Source organism: Schistocerca serialis, chromosome 2 (assembly GCF_023864345.2).
Source record: "Schistocerca serialis cubense isolate TAMUIC-IGC-003099 chromosome 2, iqSchSeri2.2, whole genome shotgun sequence".
NCBI classification, from domain to species: Eukaryota; Metazoa; Arthropoda; class Insecta; order Orthoptera; family Acrididae; genus Schistocerca; species Schistocerca serialis.
The window spans coordinates 563,326,284-563,351,484 of record NC_064639.1 but is presented as its reverse complement, the minus strand read 5'-3'; the positions used below and the strand labels follow the sequence as shown (position 1 = coordinate 563,351,484).

The window sequence follows — 25,201 nt, the reverse complement described above, 5'->3', positions numbered from 1 at the left end:
TTTCATATCAGTGCATACTCCACTGCAGAGTGAAAATCTCATTCAGCTTTCCATTTGTATGTAACATGATTATTGTACTAGCCTTCTTAAAGTGTTCATTAAATGGAACCTTTTTTCTTCATGGTGCTTCTCAGTTCATCTGTGTTAAATTCATGAAGGGTCTATTCTAAATCATCAGATGCTAAATGGGTGTCTTGATTAAATTCTGTGTGTTTCTCAGTTATCTACTTTATTATAAATACTGTATCTGTTGCCGATCTTTCTGCTGCCGATCTTCATGTAATAATCACTCTGATATTACTTTTAATCCGCTATTCAGGACCCTAATGTAAACCTTGTGTGCGGCTTCTGGTAGTTTTGGCAGTTATTTCCCTCTCCTTTTTATACATGACACAACTTTTGCTTGTTGCCTTGTTCTTGGTGTGACACTTCTTTTCCGAAATAGGTTGAATGGATTTAGCAGTCTCGTGGAGAAAGATTCCACCATATTTTATGAATTCATTGTTCATGCTGTCCATGCCTGTAGTTTTCCTGTTTTTCAAGGCCATCATAGCCTCCATCATCCATATCTGTGCATAAATCATCCACACTTTGCAAGCCTGTTTATTCCGTTTCCCCATTTCCTATCTGCCTGGCTGCATACCAAAGGTATTTGTAGTGTTTTTCTGTGTTACTTATTTCTATTTTTTATCTGTCTTTTTTGTAAAGCATTTTCATTTTCTTGTAGGCTAGTGCTCATATTTTTGTGGATGTCATCTTTGATTGTACTTACAAACTGTCCCCATCTTTTACTGCCTTTTTAGTAATGTTCCTCTTCTGTTTGTAAATCCAATGATTTTCTTCTCCAAAGTTGTTAAAATAACAAAGATAATTTTGTTTGAGATTTATTGGTAATTCAAGGGCTAGTGTTCAGATTTTGAGGTCCCATTTCCATCGTATAATTTTCTACTTACCCAGTGCTTCATCAGCAGCCTTCATTATTGCTTTTCTTATATTGTTCGATTCCTGCCCAATATGTTCTGCTGCATTTGTCTGCTGCAGATACCTGTTTGATTTTCTTTGATACAGGTTCCTGACACTGTCTTTGTTAAGCACGTCTACTGTATGTAAACTTTGTTTGTTTTTTCTTCAGTTTTATGAACCTGTCTATTTGGGATATTACTATAAAATGATATGACCCCACATCATATCCTGTAAAAACTCTTGTGTGTTTTGCTATTCCCTCAAGTTTATCATGTGTTATCGCATATTCTATGATAACCTGTATCTTCTTCCTGGCCTTGTAAAATTTGTGAATGTCTTTATTCTGAAAGAATATGTTTGCTATTTTTTTAATGTATTAGAAACAGCAAAATCTCTCTGCTACCTCTTGTTTTTGTTGACAGTTTTCTCCTCCATTCTTCTCATTACTTATGAGATGAAGATATCTCCCACTCTGGCCTTTAGATCCCACAGAAGTATTGTTTGGTGTTTATTATTATATCTATGTAGCATTTCTTGGAGGATGTTATGAAAATATGTGGACTCAGCAATTTTTGACTCCTTAGGGGCATAGACTCCAGTCACTGACCGATTTCTTCTTTCCTCCAGGATGTTCAACACTATGATTGTATTATTAATGTAGTTGTCTTATTTTCTCTCCCCAGTTGTTGTGAATGTAAATTGCTACACCTGTATTGGATCTCTTATGGAGCTGTTCCACTGTAGAGCATCAGATAGTTGCCAATATATTTATTTCCTCATAATTTCTTCTTTGTTTCATTTATAGCAGTGATGTCTGTTCAAATATTTTTCAAGAAGTCTGCTAAGTTTTCTTCTTCTTTTGCTAATCCCCTGATATTCTAGATCACCACTTTGAGTCACAAGAACATATAAGAAACAAAAATGTTCAGTATTATCTCTGTGTATGACACTACAGTTGAGAAACTTGTATGTTTATTTTACTGTTAGAATTTCCTTTATTCTTAAAATGAAGCTTTATACAGTGTTCTATCACAGAGATAAGAAATTAAGAAACTTTCGTGCCACTCCTTTTATACTGCAACTTTCTAATTTGCATAAAAGTACTGAATTTTTCAGATTCAGCTGTCTCCAATAAATCCAGAAAAGTACCAGTGACTTTATGTCCTTCATTCATGGAAAACATTGCTTGGTATTATTATTAGTGTTTGCTCCCTTTTTATAACTTGGCCATATTTCAGTGTTTTTTAAAAGGTCAGGAAAAGTTCGCTGGCCGATTGAACTGTTTATTAACTATTTCAGTATTTTTATTATTTATTTATTCAAATAACCCTTTTGGAGGGTACGATAAATCTACTTTGGTTTTTCTTCTTTGTGTTAATAGTTTTATTAATTCAGTTCTGGATTCTTTAAGGAATTGGGATTATATGTCAATCAACACACTAGATGATTGTAACTTGAGCTTTGAGGCTGTTTTCAGTACATCAAATTGCTATATTCCTTAAGGAAAATTAATTACACATTTTAGCTAAATTCATTGCTTCTATTGACTCATCAGTTTCCTTACTACATGTCATACTAAAAATGTTCTATGAAGGCCTCTGTGGTGCAGTCATCAATATTTTCTCGTAGTGCTGTCTTGTTGTATCCAGAATACTCTTCAGTTTTCACATTCATTGTTTTATATATACTTGGGGATTTTAACAAGGAGATTTTAGAAACTTTACTGGATTCACTTTTCTGATAATTTAATAACTGGTTTCCATTTATTATGACCATCTTCATATCACAACAAAATGTACAACATAATGTACTGAAGTGGGTCATCTGTCTATGTATGTAATCAAGACTGGAGTAATAACTGCTTTGTTGTTCTATTTTTGTCATCTTAAACAGGGAATCCTTGTTGTATTGAATATGATATTGCCAAGTAGTTTCCTGGTATTACACAAAGTATTGACCACTTTGTGGTGTAATACATTAATACATTCGCAGAGCACTATTCTTATAACTAATTATGTTCTTTTTTATAGTCTTTGTTTTAAGTGCTTTAGATACTCTTGTTACTCGTCAAAAAATTTTAGTTCATTTTTTGACTCTCAGTTGAAATAAAGCTTGAACAAATGGTGATTTTTTAGTTGCTTTCAGTCATGAAAATGAAGAGCCTGAAAATGAGGAAGAAGAAAAGAAGTTTAGTGATGATGAGTGGGATGCAAACCAGGAGAACAAAGCTGAAACAAAGGATTTGACAGGTCCTATTGTGACTGTGAGTACAGCTCTCAGCAATATAATGGGAATGTATGCATCTGGAGCATCTGATTCTGAAGGTATGCAGACTCTCCATTTTGCCTCTCATTTACACCAGAAAAATGCTAGGATATTTTGTGCATTATGTTTCGTGAACTCTCTTAAATAAGTTTATTTAAAGTGAGATATTGAACCATCATAATAAACTCTTGGGGGGAGGGGGAGGGGGGGGGGGGGAGCGGGAGGGGGCAAGCTAAGGTGCACATGATGCTTGAGTAAATGTTGTTAACTATGATCATTATTACCAACAAACTTTCAGCGCATCGTGGAAATTAACAGATCTCATTTATGCTGTTAAAATTTATTCCTGAAAATGTATCAAAAGATTCTGAAAAAGACAAAGTGAGAAAGTCAGCTGTCACTGAACACTGTCTACTGCTTGGGCACACCATGAATTACAGTAAAACAAAAATATTGGCATATATGCAGCAATTTGGAAAATATTACCAATTTCAACTCTGTCAGCAGAGATGCTTGCTTAAGTTCAGGAAGTTGTGAAATCCTGCCTTGAAATCATTGAAAGGTTGGAAACAAACACTCTCAAGTCCAGAAACAAATAAATCTGTCCTGAACAATATGTCTTGCCATCAGCTACTGTTCTTGTGATTGGAGATCATACAGAAAACTGTGGACAGTTCAGGAGAAGCATGGGGATGGATGACAAAGGAATGGGGATAATTCACACATCACACTGTATAAATCCAATCATGTTGTGGAGATCATACAAAAGGGAACTGATCTCAATACATTAAGTATCATCTTATGAAGCCATTTCATTTTGTCCTGAGAAACAGGCAGAATTCTTAAAAAGACATCCTACATAAACAGCACAAAACGATCTTGCTTGAACTGAGACATACAGCAAAGACCAAGCCACTGCTAATATTGCCTGTTATATATTTATGAACACAAAACATAACCCAATCCATAAATAATAGTTATATGTAAAGTTCTACAGCATCTATGGAATTTCAGCTCTTAATTAGTTGACTCTATGTTCAAATGAATCTTTCAGTCAATCCATCTCAGTTTGGGTCGGGTGGTCTTGCAGTAGTGTGTGGACCTGAAAACTGAAAGGTTGCAGAATTGAATCTGGGTCCACGAATTGTTTCATTGTGCCTTTAACTTCTCAGTGATGTGAAGATTTGGCAGGAATGACACATAGTTCAGATTCCTTATTGAACCTTTCCTTAGTAGCGTTAGTGGGATAGGTTAGGGACATTAAAGTCATTGATGTGGCATTGAAAGACTTGCACCAGGCCATTGATCCCTTGAAATTATTATTATGATCCAACTCTAATGTTAGGTGAAATGTTAATTAAAGTACCGGCATTTGTATTTGAGTACAGGCCCAACCCACAGTTTTATTTTCTCAGAAATAATTAGAATAGTCTACACCATGCCAGAAGAAAAGTAATTGCTTACAGGAAGATAATTTTATGTATAACCAGCTGTTAATGTGTGACATTTCCTTCCTTTATAGATAGAATTAAAAAACCTCCTACCTCTACAAATTTTTATTTATCATCTTTTCTTTTTTGCCTCCGAAGTCTTACCTCAAAATTATGAAATTTTTTGTAGATATGCCATTTAAAGGACCTGGTAGAGGCAAGCATAGCTGTTGAACATTAGCGACCAACTGAATGAGGCAGTGTAATTGTTAAGTCAGTGACCTGGTATGTGGGAGAGTGGAAACTTTCTCTGTCCTGCGATCGTAGTTTTATTTTCTGTACTTTTCCTAAAAAAAAAAAAAAAAAAAATCAGGTAAATTTCAGGATGATGCCTTGACCAATGTCATGGCCAGCCACCTGTCCTTTCCTCTTAAAATGTTCTTATGTATTCTATGTCTGTTTTCCATCATCTGGGGATCCCTCCTTCATATGCTGGAAAGTAGGAAAATCTAATACCTCCTGCAGACCGACAGCAGCAGCAGAATCTGGTCCAAAGCGTGCAGCTGCTTACAGCATCTGCCTCCATGATAAGAACAGCTGACATTGTGTGGGAATGCAATAGGATACTACCCCAACAGAATTCCTAGAGAACCACATGGATGCATTCATCTCTAGACATTTGGAATTTTAAATAGTTCCACAACTGGAACTCCAAGGGGAAAAGTTTTGAGTGGATCTACATTAAAGTGAAATACAAGGAAGAAAATCAGTGTTGGAACACAGACTACTTAAAGTGTATATGAAGCAGAAAAATAGATGTTATCCAGGAAATAACAAGGCTAAATACTGATATCCCAGGTATAATAGAAATGTAGTGGTGTGACAGTGGAGTGTTTTCTACTGTTGGAGGTAATCTCTCTTATTCTGGGAATCAGGACCAAAATCAGGAATGGCTGTTATACCAGGTGTACTGGTATGAATGAGCAGCTTTTTGTGAAAATGAAACACTAATTTTGAATTGAAAAGTAAAAACATTTTATTCAAAGTACTGACCACTGCTTTCTATACATTTTGACCACCTTTCTGGCAATTTGTGGACACCACGCCAATAGAAATGTTTGTCTTTTGAAGCAAACCAATCACACACCCAATTTTCGACTTCTTCATAGGAATCGAAGTGTTCCTCAGCCAATGCGTGTCCCATTGAAGAAAACAAAGGGTCCAAGTCTGGTGAATACGGCGGGTGTGGTAGCAGCTCCCAGCCAAGTGTTTTGATTGTATCCTGAACCAGTTTAGCTTTGTGTGCAGGTGCATTGTCATGTAAAAAAATTACTTTACCATCTCTTCTGGCCCATCCTGGTCTTTTTTCGATCAATGCATAATTCAAATTGATCATTTGTTGTCTGTAGCGATTAGTATTCACAGTTTCACTGGGTTTTAGAAGCTCATGATACACCACACCTTTCTGATCCCACCAAACACAGAGCATTGTCTTCTTGCCGAATCAGTCTGGTTTTGCAGTCAATGTTGATGGTTGTCCCGGATTAACCCATGATTTTTCCCATTTAGGATTCTTAAAATAAATCAATTTTTCATCGCCAGTAACAATTCAATGTAAAATTGATTTTCTTTCATGTCTTTGAAGCAAAATTTGACGAATGGTTTTTCGGTTTTCCATCTGTTTTTCATTCAATTCATGTGGCACCCATTTTCTACACTTTTGGATCTTTCCCATAGCTTTCAAATGGTCAGAAATTGTTTGTTGTGCAACATTTAGCACTGCTGCCATTTGCTTCAGACTCAAAGTATCATCTTCATCCAATATTGCTTGCAATTCGGCATCTTTGAACTTTTTTGATGGTCCACATTCTTCATTTCTTACATCAAAATCATTATTTCTGAACCGTTGAAACCATCTTTTGCATGTTGCTTCTGACAGATCGTGATCACCATATGCTTCGACAAGCATTCGATGTGACTCTGATGCACTTTTTTTCAAATGAAAACAAAAAATTAATGCTTTCCGCAAATCATCACTTTCTGGTACAAAATTCAACATTGTTAACACGATTAAAACATATGATGTTGTTTGTTCCATGACTTGATGTATACAAAATATCTTTGACAGGTGTCATACCAACCAAACAAAAAAAAAAAAAAAAAAAAAAAAAAATTAAGGCTCGTTCACAACAAATGTTCCCTATCGACACATTTGTATCTTAACGCTCATTTGATACCAGTGCACCTGGTAGTCTGAGAGTGCATTTCTGAGAGTGTTACACATTTTGCCCTGCTGTCCTAGATTTGTATTGTTAAAAACTTAGTGCCAAGCCAGTGAAACTGAACATTATTAAAGTGTATGCCCCAACAGCAGATACAAATGAGCAAGAAGTGGACACTTTCTATGACCACATCAAGGAAGTACTTATTCTGATGAAACATGACAAATTTGATATAATAATGGGTGACAGGGAAATGGCAGATATGGAGATCTGGCATGGCCTTTTGGCTTAGGCGCATTAAATTCTGCCAAGAAGAAAAAATGAAATGCACTAGTATTAAGTTCAAATTACCACCTCAGTGACTGTATACATGGAAATCCCCAACATACAACCAAGAAAACATAGTTCATAACCAGGTAGACTACACTGCCTGGGGATGCTGCCTTAGCATAGGCACCTTCGGTGCTGGATGAGAGGGTTTGCGTGCCACAGTGACACTGTGAGCTACGCATGCGGTAGCTTAACTACCGGCAGGGCCACCCAAGCTGGAGGGGCTTCAATGAATTAGCCTGAAGAAGAGTGTCCTAAAGTTAGGGAAGGAGGGCTGTTGTTTTTCCCAAGGAATTCTCCCAGCAGCAGTTGGCTATGGGCCCAGTGACTCCAGATTTCTGAGCCTTGAACTGGTCAGCGCTGCCAGACCTCTTCTACCGTAAACTTTGTGTGTACTTCAGGCAATGGAACGTTGCTTTTTTCATTGAACAGAGGCCTTGGCTTTGATGCCTAGACCATAAGGAAGGTACACACGTCTTTTAAAAAACCACTTAGCCTCGAGGTGTGCTATGTGCTGAGGGAGGTGAATGGCTGTTGAGTAAGGCAACCTCTAGTTGGCAGCCTGCTGCCTCCGTATTGTATAAGGCATGTGAGGCTCTGCTTAAGTCAAAATTTGTTTTCCTAGTGACACCTGGGATTCATATAGAGCAACTTAAACTCAAATCTACTCCTGTTGGGATGGGTGTGCAGTCATGCACCTATTCCAAACGAACAAAGAGAGCTTGGATGGTCAATCCACCCAAGTAGTAGTCTCGGAATTACTGATCTACCATAATACTTTCATTATAATCAACAGATTGGAGGGAACATTTGAAATGATCTCCCATTTCTGTATTCACATTGGATTGAAGGGATAATTGGGTCTTTAAAAAGTGTTAAATTACTTTGTAATGTGAGACCCGAGTTTCTCCTGGCATATACAACTTTCAAATAACCTCTGGGAATTCAGCGACTGCCGATATTTCGGTGTTAGAATTTGCATGTACATCAGCTGTCTGTTGCAGTTTGCCTTGAAAATGGTGGGGTGTTCTCCTGCCGAAAGTGTTACCAGGCTGAATTCCCGGAAGTTATTTGAAAGTACTTTGTAATGGTACACCTCTAGTTGAAACTGTAACATGACACCAAATACCTGAACTTCCTGGTATGTAAGATTTTTAACTAATGACCCTGTAGTGACTGAATGGCATAACACCTGTAACTTCTATAAAGTCTTTGTTAACTGCTCCAATATAATGAGGATGCACCCTGGGGAATAACATCTGATAGCTTATGATCCCTTGTTGCCTGTGCTTGTCTCGTGAGACACATCTGATTACGGATTAACAGCTGTATTTGTGCACATCTTCAACAGACTGGAACAACCACTCACTTTTGCCTCAAAAATAGTGACAATGACACAGTTCAGTTATGGACAAATAGAAAAGGAGTGTGTGGCCATATCTTTGCTTTAAAAATTTCCATGATTAAGTGTAGGGTCACCATTTTACCCTGTTGACAGACCACAAATCTTTGCTGCCCTGGGAACATTCCCACAAAATTGGCTCACCAACTTCACTGATGGGCTTTGTTTCTCAACAGTTATTTCTATGATATCTAGTACCATTCTGTTCTGTGACTGATCGTGACAAATCTGACTTACTCTCATGAGTGCCAATAGATCATGACTCCTCCTTTTAGACTGATCCAGAAATATGCTATTACTTGGTTGTCAGTTATGAAGTAGTCACCACCTTGCTCCCTATAGATGTCAAACTAGTGGTCCAGCATTTGGCAGAAGACCTCATTCTTTGTGAGCTGCTGCTCATGGTCCTGTAGAAATAGCCATTGGATCACCAGATGGTGCTCAACCCGGAAGTTCAAAGTTATTGGCATTGTAGGCACCAATTCTCTGACTGCAATGGTGTTCTGCTGCTCCAGACCATAAAAGGCCGAACTAGGGTGGTCATTCCTTCTCCATCCCCCACGACCACGGTGAAGCAGGTGAATACTTCTCCGTGGTCGTTGGTGCATCACGCTAACGAAATGCTTTGCATGTCAGCATTCGTGTCAGAAAGGGATGGATGTTGACATTGCTGCCATGGTGGCAGCCTGCACATCCTACAAAAGCAAACAAGTGGTTCTAGTGGCCTATGGCAGGAGGCATTGACACTGGTTGCAGCTTCATCCAAATTTTGTGGGCCCTTTCTTGGGCCATTCACGGTTTGTCATGGTCAGTGCTGGGTCTGGTTTTTCGTATGTCTCCTGGATGTCTTCTCTGTCCTCTACATGTGTGATCCAAGCCTTGACATGAATCTTTGTTATTGAAGGTCTTCCCAAAACAATTGTCATGGATAATGGGCCTCGATTTTATCCATCAAGTTACATCCTTCTGTGCTTCCAGTGAAATTGCTCTCATCACACAGCACCTTTCCACCTTGCATCCAATAGTCTGGCAGAGCATTTCATCCAAATGTTTAAGGATCAATAGTTGAAGCTCCACAGTCACCACTCACTGGATGATGCACTCTCCATCATTTTGGCCTCTTATCAGACAACCCTGCAGGAGGGGACATGTCCAGCTGAACGATTCAATGGGTGGCCACAGCTATCACACTTCTCCCATCTACATGCATAACAGCCAACGGTGCCACCATCATGGGGTTCTTTGCACTGTTTTTCCTTCTGTGATGCTATGTGGGTCCTGATGTTCTCTCAACGCAGTTACTGTTGGACTCTGGCAGTAACAATGCGATTCTTCGGACAGGCAATGGTAGAGGTCCATCTCTCGGATGGTTCCTGCAACTGAAAACGACTGAACCAAGTCCATCACTGGAATGGACAATTGGATCCCAATGCAGGCTCAGCACCTGTCTTTTGTACCAGATTGATCTAGTCAATAGCCAGAAGCTTCGCCCAAGTGCCTCCTATGGCAGCCCCTCTGCCATTAACAGCACACAGGGGCCATCCACCACACACCCCCTGGTCAACCCCGATGGACGTATGTCAGAGTGCCCTGGACCATCACATGCCAGGGGGACCTGCTGACACTAGGGAGGATGACCCAGACTTGAGACTAGTTACTCTCTCTCTCTCTCTCTCTCTCTCTCTCTCTCTCCCTCTCCCTCTCCCTCTCCCTCCCTCCCTCTCTCTCTCTCTCTCTCTCTCTCTCTCTCTCTCTCTCTCTCCCCCTCTCCCCCTGTCCCCCTCTCTCCCTCTCCCCCTCTCCCCCTCTCCCCCCTCTCCCCCTCCCCCCTCTCTCTATCTATCTCTCTTACCCCCCCTCTCTATCTATCTCTCTTCCTGCAGGGAGAGATGTCATATATCAGCAGTACGTCTTTAGGATGGGCAACCTTTTGAGTGGAGCAGCATCACATACTTACACATGTAACTCCAGGGCGTCACCTCCCAGGACTTTGGTCACCAGCGACAGTCGTATTGAAACTGGTAGACAACAGGCCTAGAGTCACTGGAGGTCCTTCTCACTGGAGGTCCTTCTCACTGGAGGCCCTTCTCACTGGAGGCCCTTCTCACTGGAGACCCTTCTCACTGGGGTACTTCCCTCCACTGAGTAACATATGCGGAAAGAGATTTGTAAGTGTACCTCTGTACAGTGGCTATTTATGGTGGTACAATTTCAATCATCTGCAGTTCTCTGCCGATGCTCTGGACCACTCATGTGCCAGCTAATCCTAGCCCTTCAATTGGAGGCCAGTAGGAGCCACTGCAGTGGGACTTCGGACCTCTCCCCTGAAAGTATCTGGCCAGCTTCCGCCTAGTACACTCTACTTCATTCCGATGGGAAACTTCATTGGATTAGTCTTTAAGTCCTTGCATCTTAATTCACTTTTCTGTTTTCCTGATGCACACCTGATAGAAGACTGAGAGGGCTTTGCATTAATTTATGTGGAAAGAAGTTTTTGTTTCATCAGTACCCAGTTGTTTTCTGAATAAACCTTTCTGTTGTTGGTCTGGAGTGTGTTGTCTCTTAGACATCTTATGATGTAAGATATAGTACGTACCCAATGGCGGAGCTAATAAAGCTTTCAAAGCTACACAATCTACATTGTTAACTACACCTTGTGCATCTGCTTTTAAGAAGCCAGTTGTGAAGTGTGATACCTCAACACGAACACAGACCACAGATTAAAGTAAAAGTATATGCATTTGTCCATACCAGCTAACTCTACCAGTTTTGGTGGGAGACTCCCAATTTTCCACTTTTTCTTCCACCTCTCTATTGTTCCATTATTTTCCCAATTTTTGGTTATTGTCGTCTAACTGAAGACATTTGTTTTGAAAACCCACCATTTCGGTTTGCTCAGTAGTAGGTTCTAATCAACATAAGTATCAATGTTTATAAAAATCAGGAAGTCATGTGTGCTGTATCGATTGTTATTTTTCCTCTTTCCTGCACATTTTCGAGGATGCATAGGCCTTACTTGTATTGCTCAGTATTGTTTTCTGTTTGGATTTGTTTTTGTGTATTATTCAACATTTTTGTAATCAGCATAAATTTTTAGAGTGGGTGGTTATGAGTGTTATTTTGTTAGCTGAGTCCCTGAAAGACTTTATTTTTGTGTGTGTTGTTATTTCATATGCAGCTAATTTTCATATTCATAATATTTTGATTTAGTTTTTAGTTTTTCATTATGGCAAGAAACTGGAATGGGGACTGGCAGTTGGCAAGAAGGCAGCTAGGAGGAGGAGGTATTCAGACAGTTATACTTTGCATATATGCAATAGATTTGACCAACTGTCAGAATTGAGTGGAGAGGAGCCTATTGTAGCTGTAGATGTTGGGAACATGCAGCAGTCCTCAGCAGTTAGGAGGCCTAGGTTTGCAATGTCTAACCGAAAGGAGGAGGTTCTGCTGCTAGGTAGTTCGCATGGTAGAGGTGTGGGCCAGCAGTTGCAGGAAGTGGTAGAGAGTGAGTAGCAGTTCACCAGCATTGTGAAGCCTAGTGCAGGGTTGGCTCAGGTGACTGACAGCATAGGGGAGTTACAGAGGAATTTTACGGAGTATCGGGTAGTGATAGTGGGTGGAGCAGGGAGCAGTCTTGATAGGGATGGGGAGTATGATGTAGGTGGTGATCTGGTAAAGATAGCTACTCAAACTGGTGGCACTAATGTGCATTTCGTGCAGCTGTTTCAACATCATGATCGGCCTCATCTTAACACGGCTGTTAGGCGCATTAACATGAGGCTGCAGGGGCACTGATGGCAGAGGGCATGGGTCACATTTCAGTGGTGCCAGTTGAGTCTATCAGTAGATCGAGTTTCTCTAGGCATGACCTGCACCTCAATAGATATGGGAAGGGGAGGCTGGCAAAGCTTATAGGTGACAGTGTAGTGGGTGGTGGTGGGAAAACTCATGGAAAAACTCCTGTAGTAGTTGGTGTTGGAGCTGCACCTGTTTTAGACTGAAGTCAGCTGATAGGCATGCCTGCTTAAAGGAAGTCCCTCTAACTAAGGGCTTACCTTCAGAGGACATCATGTTTCCAAGTAGAGAAGGAATTAGCATATTTCATCAAAATGTAAGAGGCATTAGGGATAAAGTTAGTGAACTGCTTATAGATGTTGACTCTGAAATTATTGGTACATCAGACCACCACTTAAATAATTTGACAATTCAGAGGCTCCCTTTACCAGGATACAGATTAGCTGGCTGTTTTTCAAGGAGTTCCTTGTGGGATGGGGAAGTGGCTATGAATATAAAAAAACAGTATTCCATGTGAGTCCATAGACATATCACGGCACTGCACTGAGCAGATATTGGAATCTTGTGCAGGGGCAGTTGAATTTAGTGAAACTAAACTTCTAATTGTTGTTCTTTATAGGTCTCCAAACTCTGACTTCAGAGCATTTATGCTCAAGCTAGGGAGGATTCTTGATTCCCTTTATAAGAAGTACCAGAAATTAGTTATATACGGTGACTTCAATATAAATTTTGTATATGATGGTGCAAGAAAAATTCATATGATCTGATGCAAACTGTGTTTTTTCCAACTAGGGTGCAGGGGAACAGTAGCACAGCCATAGACAATAATTTTATTCATTCTTCATTACTAGATGGGCTTCTGTTAGTAAAAGGGTGAAAGGTCTTTCAGATCATGATGCACAAATTTTAACACTAAAAGGCTCTTGTGCTCAAACAAATGTCACATATTATTACAAACTATGTAGGAAAGTTAATCCAACAGCAATAGAGTTTTTTTTTAAACCTTGTCAAGGAACAAGAGTGGCAGGATGTTTATAGTGCCGATAACATAGATAAGTATAATGCTTTCCTTAACACATTTCTCATGTTATTTGAGAGTTGCTTTCCTTTAGGACGCTCTAAATGAGGTACTAGTGGTAATAGGCAGCCCGGGTGGCTGACTAGTGGGATAAGGATATCATGTAGAACAAAGTGGGAATTATATAAAAATGTTAGAAGTAGTCACAATCAAGCTACAGTAGCCCACTACAAACAGTATTGTAAGGTACTTAAAAATTACCAAATAAGCAGCAACCAGTCGGAAGATCATGTTTTCTTTTTTTACTTTTGCAAATCGATTTCAACTGATTAATAGCCATCTTAAACTGTTTAAGACAGTGTTATTACTCAGGGAACATACACGTTGAAAGCACCGATGATGGCTGTTAATCTATATTGTAGGGAACATCTTCCGGTGTGGAACCTGTTGACTTGGTTGTGACAGTCAGCAGGCCATCTTCAAACAGGAATATGGACTGTAGATGGGGGACCATATCATCTGTGTGATCCACCAAACTGCCACTGATCCCATTCCTCACCTCTGGTAATGGCCAATGAAATGAAGAATGTCACTCAGCAATCACACTCATGTGTGCAGCTTTGTGCAAGTTCAAATACCATCCAACTACAGATAATGCCATTTCCTTCATGTTAGTGAGAGCACAAATGAGGTGACTGATAAAAGAATGGAAGAGGAACTCCTGGAATCCCTGGTTCGATTCCCGGCGGGGTCAGGGATTTTCTCTGCCTCGTGATACTGGGTGTTGTGTGATGTCCTTAGGTTAGTTAGGTTTAAGTAGTTCTAAGTTCTAGGGGACTGATGACCATAGATGTTGAGTCCCATGGTGCTCAGAGCCATTTGAACTCCTGGAAGGTGTGAGAATTCTCTCCTCCTTGATGTGACCTTCTCACTCGTTTCAGAGGTGCCCGCCTTCCACCTGACTTTTCCTGTGAAATGACTACTATTATGTAGTAACAAGCACTGGTAGGTACACAAGCAAGGTTTATTAGCTCAATTACAGATTGATTTAACTTCCAATAACAATAATTTCTTACAAGCAATAATAATAAGAATAGACTCTCAGTACAGTTCTGAGTCAAGTTCAGTTTTGTGTTATACATAGATTTCCATAGTTTCCAAGTTCCATGATTACAGAACTTTTCCATGGATGGAGTGTCATGGCACACCACACTGCTCTGCAAATCTGAGCCCCTGCCTTCTCTGACATCATGAGCAGCCATCTGGTGTCCCTGGAAGATCTCCAACATAAATCACCATACCAATATAAACAGAATCTAATTTCCTTTTACCTGTAAACTATTATTACTTAAACCTAGTCTATATAAACACATGTGCGCACACACACACACACACACACACACACACACACACACACACACACACACACACACACACACACACACGATCTCGCAATCTCAAATCAGCACTAAGGGTGCATATCACAAACTCCCACTGGCCACCAGGTGCATCCATAGGGCACAGCCATATGGATCCTTCCCACCAACACCAGCTTTTCTGCACAGTTGGGAACTTTCCTTGCAATACATTCTATGTTCCTGTAACCCTCCTGGCCTCAACCTTCGTTAGCTGTTCCCATTCCAGCACTACACAGCCATCATTTCACCGCCGCAGCCAGTCTTTTAATTTCTTTTATTTCTCTCCTTTCCGCTACTTACTCCCTCCCCTCTCTGCACCTTCTCTCCTGCCCTTCATCTAAACTGCAACACTTGACTGTCTGCCACTCCCACTATACTATCCCTCCCCCTCCCTGTCCCAGTGTCCTCCTTACTCCCACCCAGTCACCACTCCCATCATGCACCTGTGCTGCTGTTCGCAGTGTGGTCTCAGCTCTCTGAGACTGCAGATGTGTGTGTGTGTGTGCATTCTGAGAAGGATAGGGATGTTTAAATCAGATACAAGGAACATCAGGTAAATGAACTTGTATGTGCCAATAGAGAAATTAATTAATATTCCTGCCTGTTCCAATTTACTGCTTTTCCTGTAATTCCCATCAACATCACTCCAGTGACCATCAGCACCAGAAATATACACATCAGATTATAAATCATTAAAAAATTCTGGACCAAAGGACAAATGACACTGCCCAAATGAATTACTATAGCTACTGGTACCTCTCCTACTGGTCCACATAACTTTGATAGGATGTAATTTTCAGGTATACATTTGTTGACATGTAGTAAATCATCCATTATATCACCTTTGTCATACCTAATCATTTCAGTTTCCTGTGATACTGGCTCAGTTGAAACAGCTTCAGAAGATCAAGCCTCTCTTCCGAAACTTCGCTTTCCCCCAGCATGTTATTATGAAATTTTCAAATGTCCTGACCTCTGCCAGGTGTATGTCACCTACCATCTCTCCATCTACATCTCAATCTATTGTTATGTTGTTTTTCATATTCATTTCTCTGTTCTCTTTGTCCCATAAACTGCCTGTTAGTTTGGACTTGTCTACTGTCCCTAACTGTGTTTGTACAATTATTGTCCTAATGTTCCAATTGGCTTTTTGTTATATCTGGCTGTTCCAAATGTTCTAAAAGGCTGTCAGCTTTTCCCCAACCCTTCCCTAATAACTCATCACATACACTCCATGGTATGCAGCTGATCATAACTTCTATTAAGTGCTCCTCACGAATTGGATCATCAAGGTATTTGGTTTTATTTAGTTGAATTCAACAGAACCTCTGTATCCTGTCCATTCATCACTGTTGTATGGTTTCGACCCCAATAATTTCAAGTGCAGTTCTTTTGTGCTCCCACGCTCCAGTGTGTAGCTTTGAATTCTGTTTCAAAATCAATAAAAGACTTGAAATCGTGTAGCCTTATCATACGCCATTGTGCAGCATTTCCTGATGAATGGCTTACGGCGAATCTGATTTTGCTGTGATCCGACCAGGTACTAGGTAACATACCTTGAAATGCCTTGAGAAATAGCACAGGATGTATATGTCCACCTAGTGTAAATTGAGGAAATTTACTGTTGATTACTTTACTAAGTGTTGACATAAACCATTACATACACTACTGTGTTGATTGCTCTTAATTGTTTTCTCATCCCTACTCTTTCTTTCTGGTTTTGGGCAGTATTGAGTGGATGTATTGTCACTATTGGACAATAATTACAGGAGCCCATTGTTATTGTTACTAGGCATTGACCTAATGTTTCCTGTTCTTTCTACAATATCTGAATAGGGGACATCTTTTGTGTTGCAGGTATTATTCAGCTTTGAATGTAATGTAGTTTCTTTGTGTTCATTATGGCATTCCAGCATTTGTAAACAAACTTCAGTTTCATCAGTTATGAATGATATTGTTTCTGTATCTCTATTTGTCAATTTTTGCACACTCGTTTTAGCCTCTAGTAACTCATAGATGAAGTTAAGGAATTCTGCTACCCAAGCAGTAAAATTAACCTATGGCAGACGGAGCAAGAAGGACATCAATAGCAGACTAGCAATGGCAAAAAGGACATTCCTGGGCAATAGAAGTCTACTAATATCAAATATCGGCCTTAATTTGAGGAAGAAATTTCTGAGAATGTACATCTGGAGTACGGCATTGTATGGTAGTGAAACATGGACTGTGGGAAAACCGGAACAGAAGAGAATTGAAGCATTTGAGATGTGGTGCTACAGACAGATGTTGAAAGTTAGGTGGACTGATAAGGTAAGGAATGAAGAGATTCTGCACATAAATGGAGAGGAAAGGAACATGTGGAAAACACTGATAAGGAGAAGGGACCGGTTGATAGGGCATCTGTTAAGACATCAGGGACTGACTTCCATGGTTCTAGAGGGAGCTGTAGATGGCAAAAACTGCAGAGGAAGACAGAGATTGGAATACATCCAGCAAATAATTGAGGACGTAGGTTGCATGTGCTAGTCTGGGATGGAGAAGTTAGCACAGGAGAGGAATTCATATCGGGCCACATCAAACCAGTTAGAAGACTCATGACGAAAGAAAAAAAAAGAAAAAACCGTGGTTTCTACTGTTTGGAGCCATTTCATAATGTCTTGGGTTGTCTTAATGGACTGTATGCATTGTAACTGATCCTCTGCCTTGTCATCTAATAATTCCAACTGTATATCTATTTCTGCTCCATGTTTGAACCCTGTTTCAAGTCTACCCATTCTGGATATTGGATATTTTGAAACGCGTCAGTGGAAAGGTGCAGGGAGCTGACAGGCCCAAGTCCTGCAGTGTTACAGGATGTTTGTCAAAGCATGATTAAATTGTGGCTGCATGATTCGCAGATCAGTATATCCATCCTACCTCGAAATGTTTGATGCTGTCCACCATGAGGGCATTCATATACCAACTGGATACTATTAGACTGACCCAGTTCAGAGTATATGTACAGGGGGTGGTGAACCAACACTCCAGATTCGACAGTGCACCCTTCTGTCCCAGCAAGCCCTGAAAATCCTAGCATTGCCTCAGTCATTGGCATTTAATGCAGTGGCCCACCCCAACTTTGAATGGTTATTTAGGAATTGGTCCTATGTGACGGAGTCATTTGGGACACGTGCTACCAACTGTCTCGTGGATCGGGATATGTCAGATTTTTGAATATGCAGCCAGGTATGGAACCCTGGTATCTTGAGAGGCCGAAAGTGATTTTATGCTTTACACAGGACACGAAAACACCAGTTCATGGTTTTACAAATCAAGTAACTGCTCTGCATTATAGAGATATTACTTGGAATCTGATGTGGAAAATAATCGTGCATTAAAATTTTTAAACTCTGAATGTAATAATTTTATGAACAGATGAGCAGTTGTAGACCTGCACATTTCCACTGGCGGTAGTAATGTTGTCTTCTTGTTCTTGTTCTTCTTCTTCTTCTTCTCTTTTTAAATAAGCTCACCCTTTTTTTCCCCCTCTGAAGCATATTTTTTTATTGCAACATAGCCATGAACAGTGATTTGCATGAAACAAAGAAAATTTACCTTACATTATCAAAGCAATCATCATCATCGTCGTCGTCATAATTTAATGCAATGCCTTGTCCAAAAATTTGGTCTTTGTTGATGGAAAATGATCATGAGTGGCATACTCCATCAGCCTGTATTTCTTATATAGTGCTTCATTTTAAATCCATGCTCAGAAAGCTTGGTAGAAATTATTTAAGTGTGATCAATTCTATATTAATTAAATTGTAGCTCACCTTCATTCATATATTTGTAGTTGCAGTTTTATAACCATTGAGTGGACAAAAGTAGGTTTATTAAAAGATGACTTCTAATCTGGGAAGCTACTATTTTGCATCCAACCAACTGATTCATGTGTAAAGCTTTGTGTAAAAATGATATTTTTAGCAATATGTAAATGAAGTGCTCCATCAAGTTACCTGCCAAACAAAAGTAGCTCTAAATGTCTAAATTATACCTACTGCCTTTGAAGGTTTATTAAATGACATTAAACTAAAGACATCCATTCTTATCAGTGTCAGTGTAACATTGCAAATCCCATAGTCAGCTATTTTATGTAAACATTTTTCATAACTGTATGGTAAAAAGCCTTTGCATTTCTGTTAAACATTTGATATTTATGGCGTATGCAAACAAATAACTCTCGATTGCATCAGTTTTGAACAAAAAGTTTGAACAAAACTGTTATGGAAAATGTTGTTTGATTTGTTGTTGTTTTTTGTTCCAGGAGAAGAATCCCACAGCAATGTTAAAGGAGTTGAAAACAATGCAAAGAAAACAAATACAGAAACAGCTGTAGCTATATCTGCTGAAAGTAAAAGTAAATCCCCTGCCAGTAATAAAGTTTGCAAGCCAACAGTTTCAAATGACAGTGAAGGCAGTGGACCAGAAGAAGTTCCTGTAATGAAGGCTGTGGAAACTACTCAGCCCACAGAAAACCAGTCTGAAAGCGAAGAACAGCAGCAACCACCTGTACGGTCAACTGGCCGAAAAAGAAAACGTTTTCACAGGCAGCGGGTTAGCAAACGGAAGTTTGAGGGAAAAGGAGAAAATGGTCAGAGTGTAGAGAAAACTGGACAGCCCCAAGCTCCTCAACGGAAGATACATTTACACCGAAGACGTCTAACACTTCTCGAAAAGGTAATGATCTTCGTTCCCATTCGATCTTTATGTATAAAAAGTTTTAACTGTGAAATGCTATATCTCTTGAAGCATTTAGTCTATCTCTTGAAGCATTTAGTCACTCAGGACACTACAGCATGAGAGGAACAGCTTGGTAACACAGCAGGGAAAAATTTGCAATGAATTTTGAAATAAACAGACAGATGGAGGATATAGCTGTGAAAACCAGAACCAATCCCTCTTAAGCGTTTCTTTCAGTGCATTGCATGAAGAGTGCTTCCTTTGTCAGCTTTCTGATGCTTTGACATTCTCATACATGCTGAGAGGAAATTGCTGAAATTCCTAGGACAACTGTGTTAATTCATCTATGAATCTCATACCACATTCCTCATTGTTGATTCTGTCTAATTTATGGTAAATTCATTATTTCATTGCAAGTTATATGGAGCAATAAAAAATAATATTTGTTCTCTACCTTTTTTGTATAGGCAGCAGTTCCTTCTGTAGGTTGTTGACATTCTTTTGAAATGTCTGTCAGTCCAATACTTCACTACATGAACATGACGTCACCATTTGCTGAACGACATCTAAACATCATGAGCGGCACTTGAAACATTTATTAGCTAAACTGGTATTCATCTGTATAACTCATTGTCAATGGCAGGAATGGTGTCAATTGAAAATCACAAAGAATTTATAATTGACACTCATGTCATTGATAAAGAGGTAGATAATATGTCATAGTGATGGGCTGTAAACCTGAATACTGATTTGACTAATAAGCGTTTCAAGTGAAGTTCATGGTATTTAGAAGACATCCTTTAAGAAATATTTAAAAGCTGTGGAACACCAAGAATTTTCAAGATTTTTGCATTCAAGATTTTTATAGTGTCACCACTTTTCACAGCAATGCACCAGCTTCATTCACAGGCACACTAGCAAATATATGTGTCGGGCCTATTATTTCTGAGGTAGTCTCTCAATGAGAGTCGTGCCTTAGCATTCATACCATGTGGCTAATGCTATGACTGCAGACATTGACAAATTTGACCTACCACCATCTACTCTAGTCCCACCACTGCTCAGTCTCTTGACTTCATAAAGAGGAAAGCATTCTATGGGACAAGCTGAGGTACAGACATTGTCCACATTTTTATGACAGTGTGACGCCTCCCTGTTGTGGAGGCTTGCCATTCTTTTAATGTGTTTGTTCAGTGATTTGCCGCATGTACCCAAATTCAATGTCACCACTTTGTCTTTCTGTGCCGTTAGTGAGGAAAGTGTGCTTATGACAGGCTGCATTGTTAACACACATTATGCTGCCACAGAGCCTGTAATATAGTGACAGTTACGTTGGTCCCTGCTTCATCTTGCAGGCATTTTAAGTTTTTTTCCCCAGCATTGATACCTGAGAACTATGAAAATAGGAACATGTTCTAAAGTACCTGGTTCTTGCCACCCACTATAGTAGAACTTTGATTTTGCGTTCTCCAATTTTACATTTTTTGCAGAATCGAGGCAAATCTAGGAAGAAATGTAAAATTGGGGAACTTTTAGCATTGATCTTATGGGTTCATCACAGCATCTATGAATTTATGGTATACTATAAATTCATAGCCCCTGTGATGAACTCATAGGATCAATGCTAAAAGTTCCCTGATTTTTACATTTCTTCATAGATTTGCCTTGTTTCTAAGTTCTTACTCGATGTCTCGCTTCACTCCATCCCATTTTCTCCCTATTGAAATTTGATGTGACTGAATGAGTTACGTTGTTGTTGTTGTTGTTTTCAGTCCAAGGACTGGTTTGATGCAGCTCTCCGTACTACTCTATCCTGTGTAAGCCTCTTCATCTCTGAGTAATTACTGCAACCTCCATCCCTCTGAATCTGCTCTAATCACTTGGTCCCCCCCCCCCCCCCCCCCCACACACACACATTCTTCCCTCCAGTACTAAATTGGTGATTCCTTGATGCCTCAGAAGTGTCCTATCAGCTGATCCTTCCTTGTAGTTAGGTTGTACCACAAATTTCTCTTCTCCTCAATTCTGTTCAGTACCTCCTCATTAGTTACATGATCTACCCATCTAATCTTCAGCATCCTTCTGTAGCACCACATTTCAACTTCTTCTATTCTCATCTTGTCTAAATTGTTTATTATCCATGTTTCACTTTCATACATGGCTACTCTCCATACAAATACTCCCTGACACTTAAATCTATACTCTGTCAACAAATTTCACTTCTTCAGAAATGCTTTTCTTCCCATTGCCAGTCTACATTTTATACCCTCTTTACTTCATCCATCATCAGTTTTTTGCTCCCCAAATAGCAAAACTCATTTAGTACTTTAAGTGTCTCATTTCCTACTCTAATTCCCTCAGCATCGCCTGATTTAATTTGACTACATTCCATTATTCTTGTTTTGCTTTTGTTCATCATCATCTTATATCCTCCTTTCAAGATACTGTCCATTACGTTCAACTGCTCTTCCAACTCCTCTGCCGTCTCTGACAGAATTAAAATGTCATCAGCAAACCTCAAAGTTTTTATTTTTTCTCCCTGAACTTTAATTCCTACTCAAAATTCTTCTTTTATTTCCTTTACTGCTTGCTACAGCTACACCTGCATCTGCAGGGATACTGTGCAAATCGCATTTAAGTGCCTGGCAGAGATTTCATCAAACCACCTTCACAATGACACACTATTATTCCCATCTCGTACAGTGCACAGAAAAAACAAACACCTATATCTTTCCGTGCTGGCGCTGATTTCCTATATCTTATTGTTATGATCATCCCGCCCTCCCTACATAGTCTCGTTCTTTCAGTTTATCCGGGTCCCATATCCTTAAATTCCTGCCTTTTTGCAGTTTTTTTCTGTTTTAATCTGCTGTTCATAACCAATAAATTGTGGTCAGAGTTCACATCTGCCCATGGCAATGTCTTACAATCAAAAATCTGGTTCCTAAATCGCTGTCTAACCATTATATAATCAATCTGAAACCTTCCAGTGTCTGCAGGTCTCTTCCACATATACAACCTACTCTCATGATTCTTAAACAAAGTGTTAGGTATGATTAAATTATTCTCTGTACAAAATTCTATCAGGCAGCTTCCTCTTTCATTCATTTCCTGCAATCCATATGCACCTGCTGCTTTTCCTTCTCTTCCTTTTCCAACTATCGAATTCCAGTCCCCCATGACTATTACATTTTCGGAACCCTTAATTATCTGAATAATGTCTTTTATCTCATCTGTGAAACTAATTGGAATATGGACTTGTACTAGTGTGGTGCGTGTGGGCTTCGTGTATATCTTGGCTACAATAATGCATTCACTATGCTGTTTGTAGTCACTTATCTGCACTTCTATTTTTTTTACTCATTACTAACCCCTTACTGCATGACTTTTTTTATGGAAAAATACTTAAAAAAATATATCTCTTATGTGTGGTCTGTTAGTTTTGATTTAAGGGTTTATGCCATATATGGGACAGCATGCAGTTACTGCTAACATTTTGTGATACTAGTTTCAGGCTGGATGAGAAAACACTTCGAAAATACCCATACATTAGCAGAACTAAGTTTATTTTTTTAAATGATTACAATTTCTGTTCATTGATTTACATGTTTATCAGAAATCAAACAAAATTATTTATCATTTAGTCTATTCATTATGAAATTTCATGAAACTGTTTCTCTCCTTATTCAAACATAATGATTCACTGCACCTCGGACATGCTATGCAGGATTTCACTGCTATCTGGGTATTTGCATTGACCACGGTTTTCGAGCCACACTGGCATATGATCTACGCCTTCCTGTCGTACCTGACGCTGTGGAAGATCTGCCACAGGACCTTTCTTCTTCTTACTCTCCTGCTGTTTTTGGACTTCGTTGCTTGGCCTACTTTGTTTCTTGGATAATGTTTTGCCCTTTTTACAGAAGGCATCTGCAACTGCTACCTTGAAATCCACTAGGGGCATGTAGTATGTATTTCTCCTTCTCCATAGTAGCCAGCTGTTAACACAAGCTTGATCAATTACATGAAAGAATATCTTCAGATGCAATTTTTTGATCTGATTTCAATTATGTAATATCCAAGCATAGAATCTAACAGATCGACACCACCCATGTAGTAGATCATCACCGAGCGTGGACAAGGTATCATTTTGCACATCTTTTCCTTTCTGAAAAGCCTCTTATTTTCGCTTTCTGGCTTGCATCCAACATATGTGTACAAAGTGTTGACTACTCTGTTGTCAAAGCAGGATACTACTGACAATAGTACACCATCTACTGTTGCTACCTTTTCCTTCATGCTACCTCCGCCATTCTTCTTCATTTCTGCCTCTTCAGGAAAAATGCAACCTGGTACATGATTGGCACGGACTGTTCCTAGTGACTGTATTCGTTCCTTATGCAAATACACTTCCAAAGGTATACTAGTGAACCGAGTAACAAAAAAAAAAGCTTGTGGTTCACACGTTGTGGGACTGTTAGCGCAAGACACACAACAGCATTGTTGCTAACGCCTAGTTCCAAAGCACCAGGTTTTGAAATTGAATAGCTGATAAGAAAAGATATAGTTTACTACAGAAGTTATGTTATGATGAATGTTTACTCTATGCCACCAATAATGCATGCTGTGCCATATGTGTCATGTACCGAGTTTCAATATTATTTGTATTTTAATTGACAAATATATGAACTTATATCTTTACAATTATCCACATATGTCCTTTCACCCCTAGAAATTATACAAACTCCGAACTCAAATGTTTACTGCGTCAAATACAACTTTTCATATGACCAAACTTGATATAAACAGCTCGCAGCGCAAAGCAAAGATTCTTACTAATAGCTCCTTACTTTCTCGACAGATGGCATTCATTGTTTGCACAGATATTCTTAACAGTGTACCATAACTGTTCCAATGTGCGTTTACAAAATAGATTTTCAAATATGAGCTCCACAATTAGGAAAATGGTATGTGCCATATCTGACCCAGTATGCGGTGAGGGGTTAAGCCTATTCCTGCGTTACCCCTATTTGATTTTGTATTTATAACCCTGTATTCACCTGACCAGAAGTCCTGTTCCTCCTGACACCAAACTTCACTAACTTCCACTTTATCTAACTGTAACCTATTCAAATCCCTTTTTAAATTTTCTAACCCACCTGCCCGATTAAGGAATCTGACATTCCATGCTCTGATCCATAGAGCGCCAGTTTTGTTACTCCTGGTAACAACATCCTAGTGAGTAGTCCCCTCCCGGAGATCCGAATGGGGACTATTTTAATTCGGGAATATTTTACCCAAGAGGATGCCATCATCATTAAACCGTACAGTAGAGCGGCATGCCCTTGGGAAAAATTACTGCTGTAGTGTCCCCTATCTTTCAGCTGTTTTGGTTGAAGTTACATGGCCAGATCAGTCAATCATCCAGACTGTTGCCCTTGCAACTACTGAAAAGGCTGCTGCTCCTCTTCAGGAAACAGTTGTTTGTCTAGCCTGTCTACAGACACCTCTCTGTTCTGGTTGCACCTATGGTATGGCTATCTGTATCGCTGACACATGCAAGCCTCCCCCCCACCAACGGCAAGGTTCATGGTCCGAGAGGGGGGGAGAGTTATAAGTGGCACAAAAGACAAATGGTT

The 25,201-nt window shown here is 39.6% G+C and overlaps 1 protein-coding gene across 1 annotated transcript in view; it reads left to right on the top strand.

The window, feature by feature from the left end:
* The window catches only part of LOC126457563 (nuclear fragile X mental retardation-interacting protein 1), a 146,178-nt gene that overhangs the window by 112,234 nt on the left and 8,743 nt on the right, over positions 1–25,201 (top strand). Inside the window, exons 5-6 of the mRNA XM_050093977.1 lie at positions 3,099–3,287; positions 19,147–19,559. Coding sequence (XP_049949934.1) covers positions 3,099–3,287; positions 19,147–19,559 — 602 coding nt within the window. The remainder of the gene's footprint in view (positions 1–3,098; positions 3,288–19,146; positions 19,560–25,201) is intronic.